We start from the raw sequence: 18,095 nt of genomic DNA, 5'->3' as shown, positions 1-18,095 counted from the left end.
TCGTTTATATTTGTGCTAAACCTCCACCGTTCTCCAATTTCAATCTGAAAATTCTTTATTTTAAGGGTCAGTCTAAATCGTATGCTCTTACTTTGCTTGTTGACTCTCAGGTAGTGCATTTTGCTTATTTTGGGGTCATTTTTAACTTGATAAAGGCAATTCTTTTAATTCAGGTATGTTGGTGTTTAGTCAGGATTTTAATTATTTTTAAACATATCATTCTATTTTGCTGTTGCTCGCGTTGAGGATGTGTCTTCAAATGACTGGAAAATTGTGTGAAAAGTCTGAATTGGCTTCCTTTCACAATGTTTTGCCTTCTAAAGGCAATACTTCCCGCTTCTAGTCATTACAGGGTGATTTGAAGACATAAGACATTACATGTATGAAACAGTGCCTCTTTATTTTTTCCTGCACTCACTCCAAAATGCATATTTACATGGCATGCCACATCAATACAGGAACTGACTATTGACAATCAATAACAAATAGAATCTGCTCTGGGAGTTATGGGCGAAGGGACTTTTTTTTTTTGCCCCTAAACAACCAAACAAGAGATGACAGAAATGAAGCAACACTTTTACCATCCATTTTACAGGTTTCTTCGTGATTTGGATTGTTTCAAAGACTTAAAAAGTGATAAATGTCCAGTCGACATGTACCAAACATATTTCAAGTTTAACTTTTTTTTTTTCCTTTTAAGCTTTTTTTCTCGTTTTTTTTTATACAAGCGACAGGGAGGTAGGGCCACTGTCAAGAGTCAGAGATGGTGATCTACAAAACCATTATCGAGGACGACCGCAAGGGCAGTTGGTCACACACTTGGGAGGAGGATGGAGAGACCATTCATAGTCGGGGGCAGAACGAGCTGCTCAAATAAAAAGTGTGTAACGTCTGATGATACACAGTCATTGTTCAAAGGTTGGGTCCATTCAAAAAATAGAAAGAAAGGGGGGAAAAAAAAGTGTCCTCCATATAAGTCGGAGAGAAGTATTTAAATACTTACAAAAAAAAACACAACTCAATATATGAGCTTGTGTGGGATAATGCAAAAATAACAAAAAAAAAAAAAAGGTATCTGGACAGGATTCCTCAATCAGAGACCCTTTGAGAAAAATGTTGCTCAATCAGTATTTCCTCTGTTTGGATAAAAAGTCTGTTGTGTTAACATTCAAACTCTCTCTCACTCATACTGGCTCGCTCTCTCTCTCACTCACTCACTCACTCACTCACTCAGCCACTCAGATTCTCTCTCTCTTTCTCTCTGGAGCCTGTTCCTCATGCAATGTGGTTTCAAACTGAGGGACTCGCTACACTAGATCAGCCCCCTCCTCTTCTTGTAGTCCTCCAAGTTGAGGGACCTGCGGGGGGCGCCGTCCTTCACGGGCAGTGCGTTGGAACTCACGGAGAGGGATTTGGCCTCTGCGGAATATCAGAGCAAAGTGAGACTCTCTTGACGTCGGAAAAGTGTGAACCTTTTAATTATCCATCCCTTTTCGGCAGAAACGCACTAGAGAATATACATAAAAAACATCTCACCTGCGTTCGGAACCTGGAGGTCAATCTTAACATCGAAGTCGTGAACTTTAAACAAGTCCTCTGAGAGGTCAGTGGTTGGCTTGGGGACATCTTTGTCTTTTGGGTCTGCCAGACCCTGAAATACACAAGAGACATGAGGAGGGCGAGAAATAAAGCCAAGACGAAGAAGTAGTTGAGATGCTTTACGTCACAAATTACACATTTCGTTCAATCTGGGGATTAGGGTTAGGGTTAGTCCAGGGGTCGGCAGCCTGCGGCTCCGAGCGGCTTGGGAAAATAAATGATAAATATTTAATTGAAGTGTATTTCTTTTGAGTTAATTCCTTTTTTTTAACTTTTAGTTCTAAGTTGGAAGATTATTGTGATCTTGAAATATTAAATAAAATTATAATTATCATTTTTCGCCGCTCAAAATAACGTCACACTGGCGGAAGCCGGTATACCCGCCAGCCGGTAAAGTCCTGATTTGCAGATGCTGTGCGCAGAGGTTCAGGAGCAGAAGTCCCATAAACCGGGTAAAATAAATATTTATGAAGATATTTTGCAAATATTTATTATTTATTGTTTACTGGCACAGTCATTTTTTCCCGATTTATTTTTAAAATTCAGGTCAAGGCTCCGCTACACGCTCTGAAAGCCCAAAGCTCAAAATGAGTTCATTACATAAATAAAATTTAATTTTCTCTGTAATACTTTGTGAATTTCAGAAGCAACACACTACACACTTGTTTATACAAAGTGTAAAGGTGACAAAAAGCAATATATGTACAGTGGTACCTTTATTTTAGATGTCAAAAAGTAATTGCGGCTCCCAGTGTTTTCTTTTCCGAGGAAACCGGGTCCAAATGGCTCTTTGGGTGTTACGGGTTGCTGACGCCTGGACTAGGATCTGCCCAGACTGACTGCGTATCTCATTACAGCCCCAACCAGTAAATACAGTAATGAATAACGTCATTTCCATGAGGAATTAATCTTAAAAATGAATATTGGGGAAAATTTGGGAAAATTTGCCACTGCAATTTAATAGAAAATAGGTAGCATGTATAAGAGGAGGTATAACGTTTACAAGGCTAATGGTGGCTATTCTGGCTATTAAATCAATTTAATTTTGCCCATTTATTTTTTGCTATCGTTTTTGTGGTTTTTATAGAAATAAGAATAAAAAGATCGTTTCAACAATGACACTAGACGTTTTTTCATCAAAAAATCTTTTTGCTTTCAAGTTTTGAAGCGAAAAATACATTGCAAAGTTACTTTTTCATTTGTTCCTTGCTCATTTTTTTGAAACCCGCTCTATAAAACCCCATATGCATATAATAAAAAACACAAAGATTTGATATCAGGCAGGGGGCCGGCAAATATTGTACCGAGGGCCGCGAGTCCGAGACCCCTGATATACACTGTCAGTAGGTCACGGCGTTTTAGAATTGTTTCACAGTTTTGCTCTTCCTCTTCTACAGGCACTTCTGCTTCCTGACAAGCCTCCTCTCTCTACAGGAGTCAGTTGCTACTCGACTGTTAAATGAAAGGTCGGGAGTCTGAATTTTCTCGGCCTACCAGCTTGTTCTTCTCTGCATTCGCGTGCTCTGCCGCCGCCGACCCGGAGCCGTACTTCTGGTTCAGGTGGGCGAGAATAGCTGCGTGGACTGAAGGGTCTCTGGCCTGGAGAAACCCAAACATGCAGGTCGACGTCAACGAAGGCACGGCCTTGAGTGTTAACGCTCATCGCTCTGCATTCGAAACGACGTGGGCTCTTACGTTTGACACCATGGTGGGTTTGCATTGTCTTCGAGTGAAAGGGTCCATCTGCTGGTTTTTTGAATTCTGCCCTTCAGCCTGGAAGATTTAATGGAGAAGTAAAAAAAATAAATAAATGAGTTATGATTACAATTATCAATGATGGTGTGGAATTTATAGAAGGGTTAAAAAAAAAAGCAAAATAGACAATATTTATAGTACAAACAACTGAATTAGAAATCTCACAGCAGAAATTCTGTTCCCAGACATTTGACAATTTTGGGTTATTTCTTGCTGATCAAACAAATCCTCACTTTTTTTTGATTACCTCTTGGTCATTTTAGCTTTGATTTTTGCGACGTTTAGCCATTCAATGTGATTAGATAATTAAAATTAGCAAAAGATCATCTACACAAGGTGAACATCACCACTTACCACGAGAGCTTTTTCAGACTCGACGATGTTCCAGCTTCTGTTCCTCTGATTAATGTAGCTGAACAGAGGAAGACAGAAAATAGAGCCGTGAAACCTCAGGTCACATTTCATTCAGACGCGCAGACGGCGATAATCACGGATGACAATGGCGCTTTTGTTATTTATGGCCTCGTGTGCGCCGCCGACACCAAGATTTTTTTTTGCGAAGACAAACTTAGCACTCTAATATCACTTCTTCTTCTTCTTCTTAGGAGTTCTATGCCACTCTGCGTCAAAACCAAAATATTACTGCCTTGTGTTTATGGTTTTAACAGGTTTCCCACGGCGGCCTGCTGTCTTCAGGTACTGACTACAAGTCACCACGCTGTGCTGTTAGACGTCGTCGTCTTACGAGGCTGCACTTGGCAATAAATTCAACCTGACGGGCTTTTCTTAGTTCTTCTTGAGACGTAAAAATTGTTTTTTTTCCTCAATTCGGATATTCCACATTTTAGTTCTTTCTTTTTCAACAAAAGTCTGGTGAACCTCCGGGTTAGCGAAACATACTTGTTGTCCAGTATTTTCAAGTCGTTGGTTCTTGGCTTACAGGTTATTTTGAAGGGTTTCTTTACATTTAAAATTTTGGGAGTATTTTTCAAATCTTGATGAAGCTTTCAGCTTCTTTTTTTTTTAAACTTAATCTCCATGCCAGGACAATATCTGTGCTTGTTGTTTTAAGGATTTGAGGACATCCCATCCTCAAATCCTTTTGTGACACTGGTGATCATGAGAAATCCCTTCAAGGTGTCTGACAGGAAGTACCGAGCTCAGAGCTTCTCAACCGTCCCCCGGCAGCGGCATTAATCCGACTTGCCCACCTGATGGCGGAGATGTTCTTGGTCCTCTGGCGGTCCAGGGCCTCCGCCCGCTCCTCCAGCTCATTCAGCTCATCCTGGATCACTTTGACTTTCTCGCCGTCTCCGCTCTCCTCCGCCATCGCCTGCAATCCACACGAGGAGATCGAAACCAGCCTCGGTGATAACCCTAACCCTAACCCTTGCTTTCAGATTTCTAGATTTTAAACATTAACGTGCCATTTTTGGCTCCCCTCCCGCTCCCTTTTTTCAGTTAATGATTGGTTATTTTGTGAATTTCACTTAAGAAAAGAAACAGAACATTTTCGAGACACCTCAACCACAATTTCATAAAGTAAGATTTCAGGTGGTTCGTTGTGTTTTCTTACAGAAGTAATTTCCTGTTTATTTTTCCAGGGATGTTTTTGCAAAGTTTTAAAATGAATCGATCATTTAATTCAATGACGTCGCTTGATGATGTGATGAATTATCCACCTTGACATTTATTTCCGTTTTCTAAACTGATCATCAGCATGGAAACTGAAACTATTTCTGTTCGGTTTGCACGTTTCACTTTTTTTATTCTGTCTTGTTGAGAAATCTATCAAACGAAGGCTCCCTGTCTCTCGGGACCCGCCGGGGTCCATTCACACACTCTCACCTTGTCTTTGAGCAGCTGTGTTTTCTTCATGGCGTAATTTGGTGGTGCTTTTCGGAACCTGTCCTTCTCTTTCACGATCTGCGGGGTTTGAAGACAAAAACGCCTCAGCGCCCTGGATGACGTGGGCGACCAAACGCAGGAGTCAAACGGTAGACGACCGCACTCACGTCCTCTATGTCTTTGTCGTTGAACTTATAGTTCAGAGCTTCTTTAATGGACTGCTCCTTTTTGGTGATTTCATCCAGAGTCGGGACCTGCATCCCGGCGGCAATCATCTGTGAACGACCGCATCGACACATCAGCCAAAATTGCGCTTCCTGACTGTCCCTTTGCACTGACTGACTGCAGTAAATCTTCCCTCCACTCACCGCCTCTTTCCACTTCATAAACTCGCTTTCTGTGAACTCCTGATTCGACACAAACTCGAGCCTGAAGACCCTCGTGTCACCGCCATGCCTGAGGAAAACACATTGTTGACACTGGTTGTGTTTGTGGGAGCAGGGAACGCGGCGCCGTGCAAACGCCCCTTCGTTCTCAATTCAACCGAACAAACAAAACCAAACTCCTTTCCATCTTCCATCTCCTTTCCATCAAACCCGCTTGCTTCTTGTCTTGCGTTCGGACGTGGCAAAGATAATCACCTTTCTTTAAGAATCAGCACTGTGCTGTTGTTCCCTCGACGTCAAGCTTATAAAAAACACCAGCGAGCTATTTGTGTTTCCGTCGTTTTTTCCGCATTAGTCTATTCGGGGTTGCCGTGTGTTTGCGCGCACACATACCTTAACTGTAATCCTTTGTTCGTTCGTGTCGATCCAAGCTGGTAAACCTTAGCCGTCTCCACCACATCCACGATTTCAGCCACCTTCATGCAACATTAGGGAAAGATTAGAATAGTACTGTTGATCTTTAGTTAACTTGCTATTGACACTGTCCAGCCTGGTAACCAGACTAATCTAACTCCGCATTGACACAGACACAGACTTCCCTTAAGGCAGGACTGTCAAACGTACGGGCCGCGGGCCGTTACCGGCCCACAAGGGGGTCCATTCCACTCCGTGAAATAAATCTACAACTTGAATAAATACACAAAAATCATGAACTAATTTTTAAAGAGAAAAATGCAGTTCCTATATTGTCTGCTCGGGGTTCACTGTGTCAGTCAGTGTTAGCAACATGGCACAGCACTATGAGACTCAGAGCTTACAGCAGATGGCAGCAATGCGACGTCCAGGTCTGTAAATTCCATTTTTTACTTATGGTTAGAAATTTCCCTGCTTTTCGGACTAGACAGCCTCATCAGCAAAATGTCGTTGTCATTATATTCTTCCTCCTTTCTACTATTATCTATGACTGTTATGTTTTTTTTTTTTACTTGAAACTCTGGCACAACAATTTCCTTTGGGATTAATAAAGTTGTTCTCATCTCATCTCAAAAAAGAGAAAAGTAGACACAGAGCCAAGAAAAATGGACACCTTATTTGTTCGTTGTGGCCAATAAGAAACCCGTATGCTTGGTGTGGATGCGGCAGGTTTCGATGCCACGATGGGACTCGCCGTGGCGAAAAATACAACAACATGAACGCAGAACTTAGAAGACAGAACTGAAGCATAGGGTTGTTGAAATTGCACTTACTTTACTTAATTAAAGGAACAGTTCGTGATATATAAAGATTTTTTAAAATTTACCTGTTCTCCTTTACACTAAAACAAAGAAAAAATATGGACTTAGTGTTACTTGTAGGTCATAACACTATAATTTTAGTGGTCCGGCCCTCTTGACATCCAATGAGGCCGAATGTGGCCCCCGGACCAGAATGAGTTTGACAGCCCTGCTTTGAGGTCACCTTGTAGTAAGAGTCAGTTTACCCTGTAAACCGGTTTGCTGCTGTTGTTACCGATCCCTATCCTGACAAAGCAGCCGGTCACCGTCTTGGCGAAGAAGGGCATGTGACACCAGCGTTCCAGCTTGTGCCTGGACAGACGGATCCTGTTGAGCTCGTCCGGTAGCGAGACGGGCTGCGATTTTGGCGGAGTTTCCTCTTTTCTGTCGACAAAATAACAACTTTACTTGGAAAGGCACGGGAAACGCGGGAACGCTCGGAAACTCCGAATAAGAGAGCTCCACTTACTCGTCGTCGTCATACGACGAAGACCGTGAACTCCGATCGCTTTTCACCGACGACTTGTCGTCGTCTTCCTCCTCCTCCTCTTCGTCGTCTGAGTAAACCTCGCTGGTCTTCAAGGGTTCACGTTTGGCCAGGAGCTCAGCTGCTCGCACAGGTTAAAACCGTCAGGACGACGAGTCCGTCGGAAATCACAAAACCCGAAGACGCAACTTCTCTTAACCTGTTTTGTTTTTCTTCTTTTCGCGTTCGGCTTTCAGCTCCTCCATGGCCTGGGACTTTTTGTCAAGCTTCTCGTCGCGCTTGGACCGTCTCTCCTTGTTGTGTGACATGACCTGCCGACGGACGGGGGTTTGGTTCAGGACGGCGGGACGGAGAGAAAAGGGGAGAGAGTGGGTGTGTGTTCAACTGGTTTTCAGCCCACGTCCATGTGGATTTGTCCCAAAAAAAGCTTTCATATATCCCTAAAAGAAAAACAGCGGACTCACAATTTGTGTGTCTTGAACCTGAGATTGCTTCCGTTTTTCTTGTTCTTCCTCCTGCTTCTTTTTCTTCTCCTCTTTCTCCTTCTTCTTCGCCGTCTTCAGCTTCTTCTTGATTTCAAACCTGCGAAACGGAAGCGGTACGGTTATAGAAACCGCGACGCGTGAAACTGGGACGAGCGTCGGTCGTCGGCCGCGCACCGTCTCTTCAGCACCTCCCGCTTCTCGATTCTGTTGAACAGCTCCTGCTCCCTCTCCTTCTCCGTCATCTGCTCCAGCCGGGCTCGGTCCTCGGCGTCCCCCATCAAGTCGTCATCGTAACCGTCCCTGAACACGTCGTCCTCGGAGGAATCCGAGTCGGAGCTGGAGGACGAGCTGTTGCTCTCCGAGTCGGACACCTCGCCTGGGGGACACAAGTTCTGTCGGTACGGCTCGCTTCAAAATGAAGAACACGATACGGTCTGAACTCTTCCAGCCATGATAAACCTCCTAAAGAAGCGTCATACCATCGATTGCAATTAAAATGATTAAAATGCAAATTGGACATTTTAACTTTTTGGGGTCGCTTTATTATAGACGTATTGCTCTTTTTCATTCGCATTTTAAAGTCAATTTCTAATATCAACTCAGATGAATTTCCAGGTAATGTCATTTTAAAGGCATTTAAAATAGCTTTGAGTCTTTCAGGTGTAATATTTTCATTAATTAATGACTTTTCAATGACTGATCGACTTGAATCCCGAATTTTCAGGCCTTTCCAGGACTCCAAAGACCAGGCGACAGCATCGGAGGCAAACCAAGTTAAATGACATGATTTTTATTGTTTGAAAAACACCAAACAATTCGCAATATTTTGTTGCGGTTGTTACTAGTGTGATATAGCGTGATGGGGACGAGGGGAGAGTGAGACGGCTAATCCCAGACCCAGAAATACCCGAGGGGAGGGGGGTGTAATCTGCTGTTAATGAGTTGAAGCGCTCTCTGTGTGTGTGTGTGTGTGTGTGTGTGTATGTTAGACGCTCAACATGTAACACAGTCGAGTCTTTGTTTGGTTTCACACGTAAAACACAAATTAATAAATAGTATAAGTTTTTAATAATAATCAAGTAAAATATTCAAATAAGTGATTTTAATAGTCTATTTCTAGTCGTTCCACCGGAGCCCGTGTTCACCAAAAGAAATGGCTTTTCCTGCTTTTCCAGGGCTCGACGTTTCCCTGAGTTTGGCTTCGATTTTGGTGATCGTGTTTTTATTCCCCGTTACAATTAATCGGGACTTAGCAATGTCTAAATTCTGAGATGCAACAAGTTTTTGGGAAATGTTTTGCTGACTTTTAGGGGATTTGTCAATCGAATTGCAATGTCATTTCTGGATATTTAAAAAAAATCTTGAGGATTACTCGGACATGATCGGGTCATTTCATCATTTTTCAATACATGTCAATAGCATATCAATTTTCATCTAATTTACCATTGCCTTCTGAGTAATTGTTAATTTTCAAATAATTCCCTGGCAATTATCCTTTTTTTAAACGTATAAAATGGTGATAACCTATTTGATTTTCTGGTAGTTCATGTAAAATCATCTTTCTGTTGGATGCACATCGGGGGTCAACACAGAGAATCATCTTCCTCCATCTTCTCTCACACCAACTAACTTCACGTCCTCTTTCACGACTGTTGGGTCTTCCTCTGAGCCTCCTGCCTGGCAGTTCCAAGCTCAGAATCCTTCTACCAATATATTCGCTATTTTAGTTCGATCACGCAAGATTTTCTAGATGGTTGAACTGTTGCTTTTGTTTTGCACCGCATTTTTCCCGGTTTTCCGTGATGGAAACCACAGAGGTGCATTCTGCTTCCTCCTCCACGGGACCAGAGATCAGCGGTACATCGTGGGTGATCAAATCTGCGCGCTTTTTTCCCACCTGGCAGTCAAAACACTTACCCTCCTCCGGGGCGGAGCTTTCAGCAGAGCTGTCTCCATCTGAGCTGCCGGACGCTGTAGTTTTACTGACTTTCTTCTTGGTAGTGTTCTTCTTGTCGGACCCTTTCCCGGGCTTCACTTTCTTTTTGCCTTTGGTGCCACCTACAGTCCACTGGACGGGACAGGGGATCATTCTTGTTCGCAAATGATTATAGCTTGACAGCATATTACTATCCTGCTACTTAAAATGTAAATATAAACAGCATGCAATAAGAGGCTGCTCCATACTGTAGTACACTGACAGAAAAAAAAAAAACTTCAGGGTTTATAAATTATGACTGCGTTAGCTCTGAAACACCGCGGTCAGTGAACACAATTCACCGTGCGTCTGCTGACACAGTTGTAAATATAATGTTATGCATTAAACAGAAAACAGCCAGAAACACTGACGAGGACTCTGGACGGGCAAACTTTTTCAGGAACATCTGTGCTAATGCTAGCAACAGCAAGCATTAGCACGGATGTTCCGAGCAAAGTTGTGGACGAGTTTGACGGCATTGGCGTCATAGTTTCAATGACGATAATGATGATAATAATAATAATGATGATAAATAGGTCAGGTTGTACACCAGGATTCACCAGGTACACCAGGATCAAAACCAGTCCAACATTTGTGTCTCACATTTCGACGTGCATTTTACAGTTATCTAGACCTGGGACTGCAGTCAAGATACCAAGCAGGAATGGGAAAGATTGCATCCTCTGTATAATTAGAATACTGACTGAGCGGCAAGAAAGAGAAGATGATGCAACGCAGTTGTAAACTCGGTTCCCTCACAATGTGACATGTGACATGCATCAGTCTTATTACTCTCACTTATTAAATATGATGCCTATGTGACATGTTAAGCTGAACACATGCTAAAAGCGCTTTGCAAATCATTGTGTTCCTTTTTCTTTTCCCCGACCAAAAAAAAAAAAAAGCATTCTTGCACAGTTTCACATTTTTTTTGTGGTATCGGGTTTGTACTTCACGCTGAAATGCCCGCTGTATGTCATGGTTCTTATTTTACAGGAAAAAAAGAGGGCGAGGGAAAAGAGTAAACAGGGAGGATGTCAGACCTCGTCATCGCTGTCAGATGTCTCGGAGTCAGTCGAGGCTGCAGGCTTGCTAACTGGCTCTTCCTGCTCACCAGAATCAACCCTCTTCCTCTTGGCCAAGGACAGCAGCTCCTTAAAAATAAGAGAATGTTATTAAGTGATGAAAAGCCTCCCTTGGATTCTCCTCTGTTTATTTATAGGTAAACAAATATTTGTAGAAAGATCCCAGCTCTTCTCCAGACACAGCTCAACGTCTCCGTATACACAAGATCCTGCATCCATGTGGAGTTTTGACTCAAAGCCCTAATATTTGCCATTTGTTGAAGCCTATGGGATCTTTCTAGAACTCTGGTGCATCACTCAGGTTTAAGCTCACCACATTTATCTTCTTCCTTTACATCGCTCTGTTATTGCTGGGTTACCGCTCTATAAAACGGCAAAAAGTAATTTACGCCTGTATACGTACTCTACACTGAATGAGGTTTACGTAAAGCTCTTGACAAGGCGTCCAAACCCACTCGTCATTTGTTCTTATGGGAGCTTTCTGTGTGGGTTTGGGTTATTTTTGCTGCTGTGGCTGCATCCGACACTGCTGAAAATTACTAATGCAGACTGAGATGCACCTGCTGCTGTATGCATTTAGTGTGCACGGTCAGCTGAAAACAAAAAACGAGTAACTTTGTCCTTGGTTTTCTTTTAAGTTAAGTTTTAAGTTTCTTTTAAATCCCCAGATGTGACAGGAGTGATCTATTGATGCAAAAATTGATGTCAGAGATTGCTGATGAAGTTTTTGAGTCACCTCCATAAAGGAGTAACCACTGGATAAAACACTTGGGGAAAAAGGGGGAAGGTTAGTTTATGTATAAAAAATATCTGCTTTTGTAAAATGGCGAAATAAAATGTTCTTGTGGTCGGTATTTCAAAATGTAGATTAGAATAGATGACTTCCACTTTTATACATAAGGGCTCATGAGACACTGATCCCATCTGCAAATATGTAGTTCAGAATTTAAATGAACTATCTTTCATTTATAGTTTTCAATAGCCTTTTGTGTCATTGTCTAGTAACTGGTCACTTTTGAAATTCTAAGTCACAAACTTCACATTGTTGCATGATGCTTTGGTTTCTAAAAAATAAACCAACTTTTTTTATGTGTCTTAATGAAACAAGGGGAACTTCAAATTTTTGCATGACGCTTCAGTTTCTGAAAAATAAGCCAACCTTTATATATATTAAAGAAACAAGGCGAACTTCAAATTGTTGCAGAATGCTTAGTTTCTAAAAAAAAAATAAACCACCTTCTACATGTCTCAATGAAACAAGGGGAACTTCAAATTTTTGCATGATGCTTCAGTTTCTGAAAAATAAGCCAACCTTTATATATCTTAAAGAAACCAGGGGAACTTCAAACTGTTGCATGATGCTTCAGTTTCTGAAAAATAAGCCAACCTTTATATATCGTAAAAAAACCAGGGGAACTTCAAATTGTTGCATGATGCTTCAATTTCTAAAAAAATAAACCGACTTTTATGTGTCTTAATGCAACAAGGCTACCTTCAAATTGTTCCATGATGTTTCGGTTTCTTAAAAAAAACAACAACTTTTATATGTCTTATTGAAACAAGGTGAACATCAAATTGTTGCAGGATGCTTCAGTTTCTAAAAAAAAAAAAAAAAACACCTTTTACATGTCTCAATGAAACAAGGTGAACTTCAAATTGTTGCATGATGCTTCAGTTCCAAAAACAGAAACCAACCATTATGTAATGTCTTCAAGAAACAAGACCATGTATCTCTTGAGTTTGATGCTGTTCAGTGCAAAAAAAAAAACATTCAACTGGAATAGCTTAGGGTCAGTAGCTGGTTCCAATTAGGATATAAAATAAAAATGAAAATCATCAGACTCCTGCCTGACAATGAATTGTTTCTGAATGTGAACACAAGTATTGACAAGATGGACAGAATGTTCAATAAGTGTGAACTCTCAACGCCTTTGCATAGAACGTGCACTCTCACACCAAACCAGCGTACGCTTTGGATCACCGAGAGCATTGCAAGCAAGCAAGAATCGACTGTTGTTAACTTTGGAGCCTAACTTTGGCGTTCTTTCTGTCATTTCTCCTGCAGAAGTGGTCCTTCTGCGCTCCTGGCCGCTCTTGTTTGACAACAACACCGAAATAGAATTTCACCTCCGCGCCCATGACGTCACTGGGGAGATAAGGTTCTCCGCTTAAATCGAGTGCGACTCCCCCGGCGCCGCTCCACTTTCAGCAAACATGTATTCGACAAGCGGCTACCAAGTCCCCAAAGTTGCCCATGAAATTGTTTTACTGTGCATAACTACCCCCAAGGGGCCGTTGGCGTGGAATTAATGCGGCAGCGTTGTACTACACGACAGCTAGCACCGAACTGTAACCTTTATGTTAACGCAACTTAACGGGGCTCTGCTCTGTTGAGGCACACGAAGCTACGCTTTGATAAGTCGTAGCTACCCCGGGCGATGTCGTGTACAAACCTAACATTGTGTTTGACTTTGGGAACGGTGTGATTGGTAGGTATTGTAAACATGTTAGGCCTACTTTCGGTCTTTTTTTGGGCTCAGCAGCGAGGCCAAATAGAGCGTAAGATGCTAGCCTACATTAGCTTCACCTCAAGCTGCTATCAACAAAATGAGTGAGACCCGTCACAAAGTAGAAAAGATGCAAACGTACCTGATCTAAATTGTCGTCGCTAGCACTGTCCTCTGAGTCGGAGTCAATCACGACTCGACCTTTCCGCTTCTTTACATTCACCATGTTTAACTACACGGCTAACCTGCTAGCCACCGCTGTGTCGTCTTATGTTTCGGGTTAGCCGTTGCTGCTATCTAGCTAGCTGGCTCTGCAGTCAACTACACAAAGGCGCTACTGCGCATGTGCTATCATATTTATACCAGATATGCCGCCTTGTTTACAAAGTTTCTAGCGTCGAAAAAAATACAAACGCATTTTCTTGTGCGCGTTCCTTCATTTGCAGTGGAGCAATAACGAGAAATGTGGTCATTGATGCCATATGTGTGATAATAACCCGAGAGGGGAACTATGACTGGATATCAAGTGCATTCAGGGCAGGAAATCCGGGTGCACAAAGGGCTTTTTCAAGGTCCACCAAACTTCAACCCCCGAAATCCATCCAACTCGGCGGCCCCATGTGGTTCATCTCTCGGGGATAACGTATCCGGGGTACATTTGTTTTGAACGCAGCTTCCGGTGGATCTTCTGCTGCGCCCCAGTTTGTCCCAGCAGCTCGCTCATCATTTGGAAGTCATGCCGGATATGAAGGAACGAGTGCGGCGGTGAACCTTTTGGATCGATCCGTCTATTTCTAACACTCCGGGAGTGGAAACAGTAAGTGGGAAAGTAAATCATGCGGTTCACTTCGTCACATTAAATACCGACATAGGCAATGGCCGCCACGCACAAATGCAAATACGATCAGACATCACGTTTGAGTGTTGATTAAGGGCTCATCATGCTGTCAATTTGCTCCAGCATGGAAAACCACGTCAGTTAATAGAAATAACAGAGGAGTAAATCTGGTGTGATTCGTAGTATAATTTCCCCTTTGGAAACGTAATTTACACCTCGTGATCTGTTCTGTATCCTCATCGATTGAAATGACACGACTATACACATTTTCTGATATTCATATAATTTTCTGTCTTTATAGTAAATTACTAATAGGTGAGATTCTTATTACATGTTCTGGTTAATTGGTGACGTATGTATAACTTCAGCAGATCATTAATATTTGAAAAGAAAAACAAACTGTTTGATGCTGATTTTGATATTTCAGCCCTAAGGACCTTCAAACACTTGATAGCCTTAACCTTGACAATTTATATTTTATTGTATTTCTTATTCTCCCTCCTTCCTACTATTATCTATTACTGTTATGTTTTTGCTTGAAACTCTGGCACAACAATTTCCTTCGGGATAAATAAAGTTGTTCTCATCTCATCTCTCAATAAACAAATCTGATTAGTCAATACAATTCTTGTTACAAGTACATAAAAAATGTAAATCATTACCGATATAATTGCAGGTGTCTTAATTAAACAAAAAAAAAAGGTATTTTAATGTAACTGTCTAATTTCTCCTTTCCCAGCCGTGAATGCTGAAATGTCCCTGACGAACATCAACCGCCTCCGTCCGCTGAGGCTGCTGAGCTCCATCCACCCCCACCGGCCCACCATCACTGCTTTCACGTTGCCTCGACGGTCCGTGATCCAGGCGCCGTACAAACGACCCGGCCAGCCCAGAGAAGACAAGTTCCCATGGCAGAAGATCAACTTTGACTTGTCCAAGGGCTTGGAGGGGATTAAGAAGCATTTCATGCTGCTGAAGAAGGAGTTGTCAGACACCTGGGTGGGTCCGGAGGGGAAGCCGATCATCGAGCACATGCTGGAGCAGAACCGGGTGATCTGGGAGTTCAGAGGCGCCGAGTGCCTGGAGCAGTGGACCGTCTCCTCGGACCATGAGATAGGAGGCCATAGTGAGGCTTATCTGAAGCTCGGCACAAATAATACCACATGTTTCTTGTACGGGACCCTGAGCTCTGAGCCGCCCAGAGATGGAGAGACGCGCTATAGTGGCTACTGCACAATGCGCTCCAAGCAGCCTCTGGTAAGTGTGCTGAACATTTAGTTTTTTATTTATACCACAAACTCCCTTAAAAATCTGATAAAACTACTATAAAACTAGATAGAATGTACCGGTACTTCCAAAATGAGTCAGCGAAAGCTTATTATTACTATATTACCTCCACAAGTCAAAAGTAGCCTCGAAGGTTGTAAGAAAAAACAAAATAATTTGTGAGACAAACATATGAAACTAGCCATATGAAATGACATAAAATGTTAAAATTATGTTACACGATGAAACAAACATCCTAAAGAAATACCAAATATTGCCGAAATGTCACAAGACATGCCTTGAAAACCAGGAATAAGTTATCCACAGCAATATATCATCCAGAAAAAAAAAATATATAAAAACCACGGAGACATTACCTTCAAAAAATACCTAAAAATCTCAATACCTGCAATGGCTTGCAAAAGTAATCGTACCCTTTGAATATTTCCACATCTTGTAACATAACCGCAAACATAAATAAATGTTATTAGAAGTTTATGTAAAAGACCAACAAAAAGTGGCACACAATTGTAAAGTGCAAAAAAATTATATTATTATTATTTATATTTTACAAAGAAAGAAACGGAAAAGTGCAGTTCACAAGGGCTTCTTGTCCGTAAAGAGCAGATTTGTGCTGTGCACGACCAATAGTTGTGCTGTGAACAGATTCTGACAACTATCTCTGCTGAGGTGAAATATGAATTTGGGTTGTGAACGAGAAAAAAAAAACAGTCGTGTTTCAACCCCCTAGAAATGAGCTCCTAACGGTGAACAGGAGCAGGTGTCCTCTGGCTGGCCGTCTGCTGAGGTCCTCCCCCACCAGCCAGTACAAAAAATTTGATGCATTCCTCTTTTTTTTTTTTTTACAAATATAATATACAAATAATTGTTTATATGTTATTGGAAGTTTATGGAAAAGTGGCACATGACTGTAAAGTACAAGAAAAATATTTAGTTTTTTTACAAATAAAAAAAACGGAAAAGTGCGGTTTGCAAAAGCTACTCTTCCATAAAGGCCAGACTTGTGCAGTGAACTCTGAACTCTGTTCAGTCATAAGGTCAGTGTTCGATCATTCAGGAATCATCAGGCAATTTCTGAAGGCAATGGGTTCCACACAGATAATAGGGGACTGAATACATTTGGATAGCACACTTTTCACTTTTTTATTTGAAGAAAAAAATTAGATCATGGATCACTTTCGTTCTCCTTCACACTTGTGTGCCCCTCTGTGTTGGCCTTTCACATAAAATTTCAATGAAAAATATTTGTTTGTGCTCGTAACGTGACAAAATGTGTAACAGTTCAAGGGGTATAATTGTACTTTTGCAAGCCGCTGTAAGTAGAACTGTCATATAGTTTAAGAAAAAGTTTCTAAATGTTTTGACGTCTTTTGGTCTCCGTACTGTCCGATCGCCAGTGATTATCAATTGAAATAAACACCACCTGTCAGACCCTTTTCTGGATCCCCAAGTCCATCACTCAGTTCCTACCCCTCTCCTCTGCAGGCTTCATTCGACAGGAAGAAACATTACGACTGGTCCAGCTTCAACACGCTGCACCTGCGTGTGCGTGGCGACGGCCGGCCGTGGATGATCAATATCGCCACAGAGACCTACTTCTCCCACCAGAAGGATGACATATACAGTTACTTCCTGTACACGCGAGGGGGGCCGTACTGGCAGGATGTCAAGGTACAAAAATATACCATTATTGTTTGCACGTGTTGAAAAGTCCAGTTTTCTACTTGTCATGTATCCCTGACAGTCAATGTTTGTTTTTTTCTTCAAGATATTATGTAGGAGTTTTGACAAGTACAAGTATCTGATTACAGATCTAACATTAGATGAGATAAATGATATGAATGTTTTCAGCAGAATGAGGAACAGTCCAACTTTGTTTCTTTTTACAATCGATTTTCTACCAAATATTTCATTTCACAGACATAATGATTTTTTGACACTCTTCTTTTGGCAGGCTCATTGGAAATTTTCACTGCTTTGGTTTTTGCACAAATTTAATTGCTTGTAAATAATTAACTTGAAATCAGTTAAGCTTGCTAGCAAAAATGTGAATCCATAAAGATTGTAAACGTCAAGATGACTTTTTATCTGCGTAAAAACTAATAATTCAATTGTGAGACAATACTCACCTCTCTTTCAGATTCCCTTTTCAAAGTTCTTCCTCACACATCGTGGAAGGATTCAAGATGACCAGCATCCACTCATGCTGGACAAGGTACCACAAAGGAGACAGAAAAATAATCCTCTGTAACACTGGGAACAAGTTTTTGTTCTGACTCGTGTCTCCCGTTGGTTACCATCGACAGGTCAACACCGTGGGATTCACTCTGGGAGATAAAGCTGACGGTCCGTTCCAGCTAGAGATTGATTTCATTGGCGTCTGCAAAGATTACGCTCACACGGAGGAGTTTGCATACGAGGCCTACAAGAGGAATCCAGAAGTTTGAGATGCAGAAGCTCTAGTAGATGGAAGGAGCGTCGCTGAAACTGCCTCAGGAGAGAACCATGTGTTCATTTTAAGGATGAGTGAAGTACTGTCCGCTACAATGTGATTAAAAAAAAAACAAAT

At 41.7% G+C, this 18,095-nt stretch overlaps 2 protein-coding genes across 3 annotated transcripts; one reads left to right on the top strand and one right to left on the bottom strand.

Annotated features, from left to right (window-relative positions):
- Positions 1-379: 379 nt before the first annotated feature.
- rtf1 (RTF1 homolog, Paf1/RNA polymerase II complex component) lies at positions 380-13,761 on the bottom strand. Its single transcript, XM_086158698.1, has 18 exons — positions 13,544-13,761; positions 10,853-10,963; positions 9,752-9,902; positions 8,009-8,210; positions 7,814-7,931; positions 7,549-7,660; positions 7,332-7,470; positions 7,069-7,246; positions 5,982-6,064; positions 5,571-5,658; positions 5,370-5,477; positions 5,203-5,280; positions 4,566-4,687; positions 3,709-3,766; positions 3,295-3,372; positions 3,094-3,198; positions 1,537-1,651; positions 380-1,419 (listed from the first exon to the last, which is right to left on the bottom strand). The coding sequence occupies exons 1-18, from the start codon at positions 13,625-13,627 to the stop codon at positions 1,313-1,315; spliced, it is 2,037 nt and encodes a 678-aa protein (XP_086014824.1). The 5' UTR covers positions 13,628-13,761; the 3' UTR covers positions 380-1,312.
- On the top strand, positions 13,103-18,094 carry ndufaf1 (NADH:ubiquinone oxidoreductase complex assembly factor 1). 2 transcript variants are annotated; one of them, XM_086158775.1, is made up of 6 exons: positions 13,103-13,383; positions 14,075-14,218; positions 14,979-15,496; positions 17,012-17,197; positions 17,667-17,741; positions 17,833-18,094. In XM_086158775.1, exons 3-6 carry the CDS (start codon positions 14,993-14,995, stop codon positions 17,971-17,973), a joined length of 906 nt encoding a protein of 301 aa, XP_086014901.1. In that variant the 5' UTR covers positions 13,103-13,383; positions 14,075-14,218; positions 14,979-14,992; the 3' UTR covers positions 17,974-18,094. The 2 variants fall into 2 exon arrangements, with proteins under 2 accessions (XP_086014901.1, XP_086014891.1); XM_086158765.1 differs by lacking the exon at positions 13,103-13,383 and having other exon boundaries at positions 13,921-14,218.
- The last annotated feature ends 1 nt before the right edge of the window (position 18,095 follows it).

This window comes from Fistularia commersonii, chromosome 1, assembly GCF_037954325.1.
Source record: "Fistularia commersonii isolate RoL2024-O1a breed Wild chromosome 1, RoL_Fcom_v1.0, whole genome shotgun sequence".
Classification (NCBI taxonomy): domain Eukaryota; kingdom Metazoa; phylum Chordata; class Actinopteri; order Syngnathiformes; family Fistulariidae; genus Fistularia; species Fistularia commersonii.
Note: the sequence above shows the minus strand (reverse complement) of the source record. Positions and strands in the feature narration are given on the sequence as shown.

Bases quoted from the DNA above. Each gene is read 5' to 3' on its own strand.
- rtf1 (XM_086158698.1), bottom strand. From the start codon at position 13,627: ATGGTGAATGTAAAGAAGCGGAAAGGTCGAGTCGTGATTGACTCCGAC. The intron at 3,767-4,565 runs GTGGGCAAGTCG...TCCTCTGTTCAG, and splicing joins AAGAACATCTCCGCCATCAG to CTACATTAATCAGAGGAACA. The intron at 3,373-3,708 runs GTAAGTGGTGAT...TAAATCTTCCAG, and splicing joins AGTCTGAAAAAGCTCTCGTG to GCTGAAGGGCAGAATTCAAA.
- ndufaf1 (XM_086158775.1), top strand. From the start codon at position 14,993: ATGTCCCTGACGAACATCAACCGCCTCCGTCCGCTGAGGCTGCTGAGC. The intron at 15,497-17,011 runs GTAAGTGTGCTG...TCTCCTCTGCAG, and splicing joins TGCGCTCCAAGCAGCCTCTG to GCTTCATTCGACAGGAAGAA. The intron at 17,198-17,666 runs GTACAAAAATAT...CCTCTCTTTCAG, and splicing joins CGTACTGGCAGGATGTCAAG to ATTCCCTTTTCAAAGTTCTT.